Source organism: Artemia sp. Qi Xiang Cuo, chromosome 12 (assembly GCF_049724085.1).
Source record: "Artemia sp. Qi Xiang Cuo chromosome 12, ASM4972408v1, whole genome shotgun sequence".
NCBI classification, from domain to species: Eukaryota; Metazoa; Arthropoda; class Branchiopoda; order Anostraca; family Artemiidae; genus Artemia; species Artemia sp. Qi Xiang Cuo.
Genome location: NC_142805.1, coordinates 28,867,588 through 28,878,420, shown reverse-complemented (window position 1 = coordinate 28,878,420; position 10,833 = coordinate 28,867,588). Strand labels below are relative to the sequence as shown.

Genomic DNA, 10,833 nt, shown 5'->3' with positions numbered 1-10,833 from the left:
TTATACAGTTACGTGCTGACATACCTTTCAAGAATTGTGAAGTACACAAAACCCATCTCCTTTGTCACAATCAATAATTGCGCGAATTTTGAATGCTCTTTTTACAATTTATTAGATTAGCCTAGGTAAAGAAAAGATTAAACCGTTGGATAAAATCTTTACTTCAAGTTTAAAATCTTTTAGTGAGTATTGGTGATTCATAAGAACTTATTCAGTCTTTTACATTTTTAATAGTCTCAAAAAATTGTGTTCTAAATTTCTCAGGTTGCAGTTCAGCATATACCCTACTAAGTTATGTTAGCCTATAACATATTATACACAATCTGGCACCTGAAATTTAGCAGGTGGTGCTCAGGGATTGGACCTTTTTCTAAATGAAGAGGCAGACACTTTTGGTAAATTTAATCAGAGACCAAATAATCATAGCCTACAAGAATAACTACAAAATTTAACCCAACCTTAGTGGAGCTTAGAGCTAGTCATTGGTGAGAATATTTGTGATAATTTTGAGAATATTGGTGATAACTGTATATTTTAGTTGAGTTTTAAAGAGACTTTTAAAGTGGTGTGGAGATAAATTAGAATCAAGAGAAATGGAGCCAGTGGCTCCATCTCCACTTCTGAATAATCCATACATGATGCAAGCTTCACATGGGCTTTATATGGTTAACCAATATGGACAAGTATTTGTACCATTTCAGAAACCAGGCAGCCCCCCAGTAAACTTACATCATCCAAATCTGTGTATACCTAGTTCATCACCTTATGTACCAATTAGTACTACTCACAACCGAGATACCCGTTTAGATGACAAAAAAGTTCCAACTTTAACGTGTGATCTTGATTTGACTTTATAGACCTGAATAATCCCCTAAGAATCATAAGGAATTGTGAATATCCAAAAAAATATAGCAGTGAAAAGAAGAGTATCTGAACCAGTCGGTGCACAACCTCAGTTCGAGAGAGCTAACCAACTGAAACAAAGAATAGATTCAGTGACTTACTCACATGCTGAGGCCAGCAAGAAGATGCACCAACAGTAGAAGGTCCCTGTAAGTGAGGATTTTGAAGTCCAATTATATTATCTATAAATTGTTGGAATGATCGTGGAACTTCATTACGTAGATACATTAAAGACACTTCCAGAAGACATCAGCCTTGGTAAATGCCTGAAAGAAATACTGAAAGGGGATCAATTTGAATTTGAAACTTTCAACGAAAGAAAGAAGATGATCTTATTCCTTAAAACAAAAGAAGCATGTGAAAAAAAGAAGATTAAACAGGTGATTGGAGGATTAAATTTGAACATTCAGAAAAGAAGCAATACTGTGAAAGGAAATATCAAAGGTGTCCCCTTAGAACTGTCAGAACAGGAGTTAATTGAAGGTGTTGACAGTCAAATGTCAATTATCAGTTCAAACAGGCAAACTTTGTTCAATTATTAATCAATTAATCTGGAGGACCTCCCGTAACTTTTAATAGCTTTTGACATTAACTTCCTACCACTTGCAGTTTGGATGTGTTGTCGGAAAAGAATTGTGCAAGAATATAATAGACAACTAATACAGTGACGCAAATGTCAAAGACATGGACATATCAAGAACAATTGCAGGGCCAAAGAAGATCTTTATCTGAGATATGTTGGTAAACATCAGTCAGCTTTCTGCCCTTTGAAAAACCTAGAACAACAGAAGAAAGCAGATTATTTCAGGTGTGTAAATTGCAAAAGAAACCATCCTTCTACCTCCTCGGTATGTAGTGTTAGAAGAAGGAATTTGGAAGTGTTGAAAGTGGCAGAGAAACACCAGATGAGCTACGGGAGAGCAGAAACTGTATACAGATCATATGCTGAAGTTGTCAATAAGAATGTTTACAAAGAACATTCAGTGAGAGCGCACATTGTGTCCAAATTTTGAGTTAAACAAGCTATAAACAATGCTGCAAACAATATTGTTATTGGACTTTTGATATCACCAGAATTATTGGATATGTCAAACTTATAGAGAAAAGAGAGGGTAGATAAATTATGCAAGTTTATCGAAAACCTAGGAATTGCAGAGCTGGATTGTAGTTCAGTAATTCAACAGTGTAAAGGCAAATCACTTTGAGACAAAGGCTGAAAATTATGTGATGGAACGATAAATTTTTTGTTACAGTTAATAAATATATTCTGCTGGACTAGTGTACCAGTATTGATGCCAATATTTTATGTATTCAAGATACGTTATTAAAAATATATATTAGTACTCAGTTTCGGACTTAAAAGGTGTTTCGACTGGACATATTGGATAAAGATAGTGGAGAAGTTATCATTGGAATCAAGAAGCAACTCAATAACACTCCTATCTATTTTAATCATTATGATCTTTGTGAGATGGAAGTGGTTGGATGTAAGTTATATGTGTCACCATCATTGAAAAAGAATATATTTAATGTCTATATTCCCGATGGAAATTCTTTGAAAACGCCTGAAATCTTACAAAAAATACTGGACTTAGTACCTAAAGGAGAAAAAGTGATGATAATGTGAGATTTTAATGCTCATCATAGAGCATGGTGCACTTGTGGACTAGAAAATAGAAATGAAAAAATTGTAGCAGATTTCCTGCTAGAGAATGGTGAAGTTTCTCTTTTGACTCCCAAAGATTTGCCAACCAGACTTAATGGAAGGACAGGAAGAACTGCAACAATAGATTTCGTTACAGGCTCAGAAATCTTAGCCTCAAATGTTGAATTAAAGAATGACAAAGCGTCATGTTTGTATAGTGATAACGACCAAATAATAACAGAGCTCTACTCCCAAAATGCTGCAAGAATTCAAAACGAGACAGATAGAAAGCTGAATCTAAAGAAAGCAAATTGGGATTTATTTAAATAAATATTGAAAAAAATACACATTAGAAGTAAAGTGAATTGTCAGGAAGGCTTTGAAGCAAAAATTGAGACATTCCAAAATGAACTGAGAGAAGTTGCAGAACAGGTGATCCCTAAGACAGGAGGAAGACAAAAAGGACATAAATTTAGTCTATGGTGGAATGAAGACTGTACTATGGCAAAAAGAGAGTTAGTCAAAGCAAGGAAAATGTATTACCAAGTAACAAATTTTGAAAATTACATGTCGTGTCAAAGAATATGTGCTACATTTAGAAAAAAAATCTTTGAAGCAAAGAAAACATCTGTTGAATAATTTTTAGGCAGATTGTATTTCAGAGAACCCGAAAATCAAGTTTACCGTGTGGTGAAAAATTTAATTAATGGGAAGAATGAAAATATTGAGAATAGTCTTTTGATTGTAGATGGTGTGATAGTTACTGAAGATCAAGAGAAGGTGGATAGAGCAGCAGAATATGTGGGGTCGGTGAAACGCAATCAAGATGAATTAAGTTACCTGGAAGCACTAACAATTGCCAAAGCAAAGAGACCAAGTGAGAAACGTAATGAAGAAGAATACAACAAATCATTTACAATTGGAGAATTGAAAAGAGTGCTAGAAAAACTGCCACAAACAGCACCAGGAACCGATGGAATTTATTCTCAATATGTCAAAAGGTTGGATGAAAGATGGGTAAGTGTATTGTTATATATCAAGAGTAATTTTTGTGACAAATGTTGTTTCCAAAAATTATTTAAAGAACAAATAGTTGTACTTATTCCAAATAAATGACAAAATACAACAAAATGTAAAGACTATAGACAGATATCTATTCTTTTGGTATTAGGTAAAGCCTATTAGAGAATAGTTAACGTCAGACTAAACTGCGTATTAGATAAAGCGCAGATAATAAAGGAAGGTCAGTGAGGCTTTTAAAAAAAAATATCTAACACGCAAGTTTTGACAATGTTTATATCTGACACATAATGTGACTTTGAAAATTTAAAGTTTTTTATAGCATTAGTCCTTTTTGTGAAAATGGAATTTTAAAAAATTTTACTAATACCGCGATTTGACGAGGTAATACAAGAACGTAGTAATTTACATTAACTTTTTTTTTGACATGATTTTCTAATGAAAAGAGAAGTAAATGTGAAGATAGTACAAGTAAAATTAGCGAGAAGAATATTGAGTCGTAGAGGGGTCCCTCAAGGCTTAGCTCTGGGGCCTGATTATTATAATATTAGTGAGTTCGACATCCCGTTGGACATTGGTGGTGAAAGAGCTGGTATATTTGCTGATGATAATGGTTTTTGGGTTATCACCAATTGCATAGAAGAAGGACAAAAGACTATTCAAGAAACTCTTAAATCGTTAGAAATATGGGCAGGAGAAAACTGTGTTAAATTTTCAACTCAGAAAACCAAAGCAATTCTGATAACCAGGAAAAGGAACTTTTCACTACCTAACTTAATGCTGAACCGCGTACAAATAGAATTTGTTAATGAATTTAAGTGGCTTGGTTTGACTTTTTGATAAAAACCTAACTTTCACACCCCATATAAAAACTTTGAAGACAGCATGCGAAAGACGGATAAATATTATGAATAATTTTTCTGGTGCTAATTTTGGTCCAAAACCACAATTTATGGTAGAATTTTATCTAAAATACATTAGAACTAAGATAGAATATGGTAGCCTGATATACTGCGCAGGCAGTAAGTCATTGCTGGAAGAATTAGAGACAATCCAATACAGTGCGATCAGAATAGCTTTTTATGCAAGAAAAAACACTCCAAGGCCATTCATTTTATCATATAGCGGACTGGTTCATCTGGTTGCTTGGAGAGAAGTACTAGCTTCAAAATATTTGAGAAAGACGTGGACTGCAGACAAATGTAATCCGATTAAATCCAGGCTTATTAAAGAAGTACGAGTATGGTGTTCAAGCAGACAGATGCATGGATTAGTAAGAGGCAAGGGAATTATGGAACGGTACACAAATGAGTGCAGTGTGACAGAAATGCTGAGAATTCTGAATCTGAAGATTGTCCCGCACTGGAAAGCTAGAACATTCCCTTGTGAAACTGAGTCTTGACGGTCTTGACGTGGTCTTGACGTGGTCTAAACTGGTCTTGACGTGGCGAAGTCCTTTAGAATGTCGAAAGATTCAAAATATGGCCAAGCAGTGAGTATATTTACGGATGCATCCAAGAAAGCTCAAACAGTTGGAGTGACTTTTGTCAGTACCTCCAGGAATGTGAGGACTATGATCCAGTTCGACTCTTAAACAACAGCCTATCAAGTTGAAGTATTATCTATCGCCGATGCTGTGAGATATGTGAATGAGAACGGGCTAAATAGGGAGATCTATAGAATTTGTTCGGACTCTAAGAGTGGCCCAGAGGCATTGAAAAATATTTATACGTCTCAATAGGTTGCTGGAGAAATTATTTATTGACACAGTTAAATACAAAAAGTACGTTATAAAGGAAATGACAGCGTGATTGATTGGGGGACCGGGCATGCAAATAGCGATGAAACGGTCTGAGCGGAGGAAGTGAAGAACATATAAGCGGAAGGAGATGGATGTGTCTTAGAAACCACTACTCCAAAGATTGTAAATAGTATATCTAAATCTATAAAGCTATTAAATGAAAAGGCATTTGAAGACATAAAGGAATTTTCAATGAATAGATACATAGTGGACAAGAAAGACAAACGATTTCATAAAGCAGTGTATGGTGAACTAACTCGGAGGCGAGAATATTATTTAGACTAAGATCGGGTCATGCAGCAACACAAGCATATAGAGCTAAATTTTACGTTGAAGATGGAAAATGTACATATGGCGGTGAAGAGGAGACGGTGAATCATATGGTGTTTCAATGTCTGAAAACGGAGGAAAAAAGAAAACAAATAAGGAAGTTCATGAAAGAAAGAAGAATAGTGGTACCAGACGATTTACTAAGTAGTGAAAGATCTTCAAAAGACTTTAGTGAAGGTCTCAAATTTATATTCAAGTTCATAAAAGACATTAACCGAATTAAAACACTATAGTGAAATATGTCAGTTGGATTCAGAAGAAGGAAAGCCTCTCAAGTCCTGAGGGAAGAGGGAAGGATTCTACTTTCATCATCATCATCATAAATTAGCCTATCTCTTAAATACTCTTTTTAAATAGGCTAACCCTGGGTTCCCACATATACGATTATTCGCATGCGAACACGATTATTCGGCCAGATATGCGAATATCGCAGCTGTTTGCGAATTTTGGTTAAAATCTATCCGATTCTCTAAAATATCGTACAAGTTCACAAATCTCAGATAATGCGATAATTTTGATGAATAAATCGTATCAAGAAAAATAAAAATAGATATTGAGAAATTAATTTTACCTGTTAGAAATTGCAAAGTTCTCTACTCTAAAGATGATAAAAACCGTAAAACAGGTTGCTTGTAATGAAAGCATGGGATGAAGTCTCGTAAGAAGTTGGAGTTGAAGGTAAGATTAATAGGCTAATTTAGATGGTTTGGCCTAATTAAAAAAAAGTATAGAAAAGTTTATCAGTTTTGTACAGTATAGCCCAGGTTCTGCACAAAAAGGCCTATATTGGACAGGGCAGCTAAATATATAGACTTGCATGGGACAGGTTACTCTGGCAGTCACACTTTTGAGTAGGCTAGTCAATTTTTTTTTGAGCTAGAAAAGAAGTTATAAAGAAAAAATGTAAAATACCATTTGATTTCTTGCTTACAGCTATTTTTAAAAGTCATGATTACTGATATTTTTCAATGTGTCCCACTCCCTTACCCTAACATGGCAAGATACAGGCTTTGCCTTAGGCTATTAAAAAAAGTTGAATAAATATGCTGTGTTTTTTTTTCAAATTCGCTTTACTGATGTTACATTCTAATTATTAGTAGTAAACCAGCTTTTAAAGATACTAACAAACCCATAGAGTCAGTGATTTTTTTGTATTTTGCCCAGGATATGTCCAGTTAAGAAGAAGGTTGATGGTGATGTACATTGCAAAGTATATCTGAAAAACTTAGGCAGTTTACATTAACTTGTTGGTTAAAAGAATGTAATTTGATGTTCCTTTCAATGTTTTATTTCCAAAAATGTTAAGCCTAATTACCACCATTCTAAATGTAACTCAGACCCTACCTTCAGATTTCGATTGGTACCCCTAGTTTAAATAGTAGACTTGATTCTAGAACTGTTGTTATAAAGCAAAAACACACAAAAAAAACAGTAAAATAAGTTAACCCTTGCAAAGGGTCTAGGTCTATCAGACACTTTTTATGCATCCTGTCCCTTCCCCTAAAATAACAAGATATAGGTCTTTCCTTGAGCTATTAAAAAACGATTAGTTAACATACTTTTGCTTTTTTTTCTTTATTTTTTTGTCAATATATCTTTATTTTTTTTATTAACTTTTCATTTGTAATAAATAAGCTTAAGATGATAATTGCAAAACCATGAAATAAGAGAGCTTTTTTATTTTTCCCAGGCTAGAACCAGTTAAGGAGAGGGCTGATGGTATTATAGATTTCAAAAGAAATCTGGAAGACTTTGGATCTTTGGCCTCTATCACTTTGTTTGCTAAAAGATGAATGTGTCATTTGATGTGCCTTTGAGAATTGAAAGATTAATTAAATACAATAGCCAAATTTTTGATGGGGAAAAAAATATACAAATCAGTAAAATGAGTTAACCCATGCAAAGAGTTGAGTTCTATCAGACACTTTTAATTTGCAGGTAACAAATCTGGATCTACTTGATTTTCTGTTATGATAAAATTATGGAGACAGCAACATGCCTTTATTATACTTTTCACTGTCTCTATATTACTGTCTATTGGTGAATGGAATATGCGCCATCTTGCTGCTAATATCCCAAATGCATTCTCAACCACCATCCTTGCTCGAGAAAGACGGTAATTAAATATTCGTTTCTCCCTATCAATCAGCTCTAAGCCACCAGGAAATGGCTTTAATATGTTGCATTTCAGTGGAAAAGCCTCATCTGCCACAAACACATAAGGGACAACTGCTCCAGTTCCTAAAGCCTTTGGTTCAGGAACATCAAGGGAGGCATCAATAATGGCATTGCCAAAACCTGATCTACCAAATACTCCTGAGTCACCAGCACAACCTTCTGCTCCAACATCAATGAAACAAAATTTGTAATTGGCATCCACTACTGCCATTAATACAACACTGAAAAATTTTTTGTATGAATAAAATTTTGATCCACTATTATCTGGGCACTTTATTCTGATATGTTTACCATCTATGGCTCCTAGGCAATTAGGAAAATCCCACTTTCTTTTAAAATCTCCTGCAATATTTTTAAAATCATCCTTGGTTGTGATTTCATGTAAGTGTCTTTCAGGTTTATCCAAATTGCCTATGTGGTCTCACATATGATTTTTGAAATAGTAGAACGTCCCACTAAATATTTAGCAGAGAGAGATCTTCTGCTTTCTCCAGTTGCAAGGTCTCGAAGGGTAATGGCTAGCCTTTCTTTGGTGCTTATAGGCTCCCGCCAGGATGTAAATTCCTTTTTAATGTCATTTTTGACAAGTGATAATATTTCATTAAATTGTTCAGGACTAAGCCTAAAATAGTCAAAATACTATTCTGGGTCATTTTCTTCCATATGTTTCACCAGAATTTTATATGTTCCATTATTTCTTCTTTTTTGTAGCATTGTCCTCACCCACCAGCACCAAGTTTTTGGTGATTTGCTCTGAAAAAAAAGCTGCAATTATTATTACGTCTAAGTCAATAAAGGGAAAGTATTCTTCAGACAAAAAATTAAGAGACTTCTTCATAAATATTTAAAGCAATGAAGATAAACTGAATATAGAGAATATGGAAAATACCCACCTAAGTAAATAAATAAATATCAGAGCTGTGTATCTTATGATGAAATCATTGTTACTGATTTTCCCAATCTTTTTATTTGCCAAGTCATTTATAGCTTCAATAACTATACATAAAGGATTTTTTTTTTTTTAACATAATGATCAAACAAGGATTAAGAGTGTAGACTGAAAAAAACTAGCCTAACCAAACTTCAGAACTATTTATATTAAATCAATAGAATATATGTTTCTTTTCAAGAAGGATCAAAATATTTATTAGAGCTAAAATGCAAAATTTTTCCTTAAGTAATTACATTAATTTGCCCCTTGACAACTTGAACTAAATACAACATTCATCATCAAAAAAAACTACATACACAAAAATAATAATTAAGGTTAGAGATGAAATCTTCAGCTACTATAGCCAAATTTCAGTAATTTTGTCTCTGAAATTTATTTAAAGGGATATGTGTTAAATATGTTTCTTATTTTGTGTGTTTACATCACAGACCAAATACATTAATCATCAACAAAGAACAGATTTATACCTTTAGTTGATCATGAAACATTCATAATACTAGTAAACCAATAGGGATAGTTTCAATGTTGTGTTAATTTCTCTCTAACTTAATGAATTAAAATCACATCAATTTACTAAGTTCTAATAGTCTTTCAAATAGATTAATACACTAAGATCAGAAGAAGTCATGGTTACATGTTCAATCAATTCAACTATAAGATTTGTAATCATTTTTAAAATACACACTGAGTGTTATTTTTTTTTAATGACTAAAAAATAAATCAACAAATGTATCATCATTTCATGTATAAATATAGGCTATTAATTAAAGTACCACTTCATTTTTTAAAACCTAAAGGTAATTTAAAATTCCAAAAACTACATAAAAGATTTATTTCTTAATATTTTTTTTTTTGAAATTGTATAAAAATTAAATAGTGATCCAATTGATGATGGTTATTTCAGAATACATCAGGGAGAAGGAGAAATTCTGGCTGTAAAAGTAAGTCTATTATATACCTACTGAGCCTAAGTTTATCTTAAAAAATTACATTAAATTACACTTGGTAGCAATAGGACAAATAGTTTCTAGATAATCTGCATATTTACCAATTATACTAATTGTTACCCTTAAAGTTTGCCCTAGCAACTTCTATTTTTGACCAGATGCACTTCTAGGCTATTAAACAATTTCTTTATTTGATTTTATTTACAATAATGAACCAGTTGATGATGAGAAGCAAGCATAAAAAAAATTAATGAAAATTAACATAGGCTATATTTACCCTATTACAGAAAGAAGGCATGGGTGCATTTCCAAGCAAATCAATCATAATATTTGGAAGTAGGGTTAAAAGACACACTGAGTGGCATATTTTTTAAATAGCTAATAAATTTATCCTCATGTCTGGATTAAACACAGGATATTAATTAAAATACTGCACTTTTTAAAATAATATTTTTTTAAATTCATCAAATATTAATTTAAAAATTAAATTAAAATCTGTAAAAAAAACAAAAAAAACAATAAGCTATTACTTACTGGTGCTGAACAGTTGTGATATTTTACCTGTTCATTAAAAAGGTATAAGGATATAAGTTTCCTATTTCCAGAACTTAGAAAAACCATCTTGCTTTATGACTGTAAAGGTAAGTATTTTATACCTACTGAGCCTAAGTTTATCTGAAAAAATTACCTTTATTTGCGCTTGGTAGCAATAAGACAAAAGTTTCTAGTAAATTTTTACCAAATAATATTATGGACTTACAAATAAAGTGAATATACCACTTGATGCCTTTTTATGCTCTTTCCAAATATAATAATCATTTGTGTTGGAAATGAATTTTACACCCACCCCTATATATTCCAATTCCGGGTATATATTTGCACCTTAGGGGGGGGGTGTCAAATTTTATTTGTTATGTACATGGGAGGTAATGTTTACCTCCACCCCCTAATTTTCAAATATATGCCCTGAATTAGGCGATAGTGGTGGGAGTAAAATTCACTTTTTATAAAAATTATTATTATATTTGGAAAGAGCATAAAATAGGCTTCGAGTGGA

At 32.9% G+C, this 10,833-nt stretch overlaps 1 protein-coding gene across 1 annotated transcript; it reads right to left on the bottom strand.

Annotated features, from left to right (window-relative positions):
• Positions 1-7,626: 7,626 nt before the first annotated feature.
• Positions 7,627-8,516, bottom strand: LOC148945970 (uncharacterized). The gene has a single exon (XM_089097562.1). It carries the CDS (start codon positions 8,086-8,088, stop codon positions 7,627-7,629), a length of 462 nt encoding a protein of 153 aa, XP_088953688.1. The 5' UTR covers positions 8,089-8,516.
• Between the last annotated feature and the right edge of the window lie 2,317 nt (positions 8,517-10,833).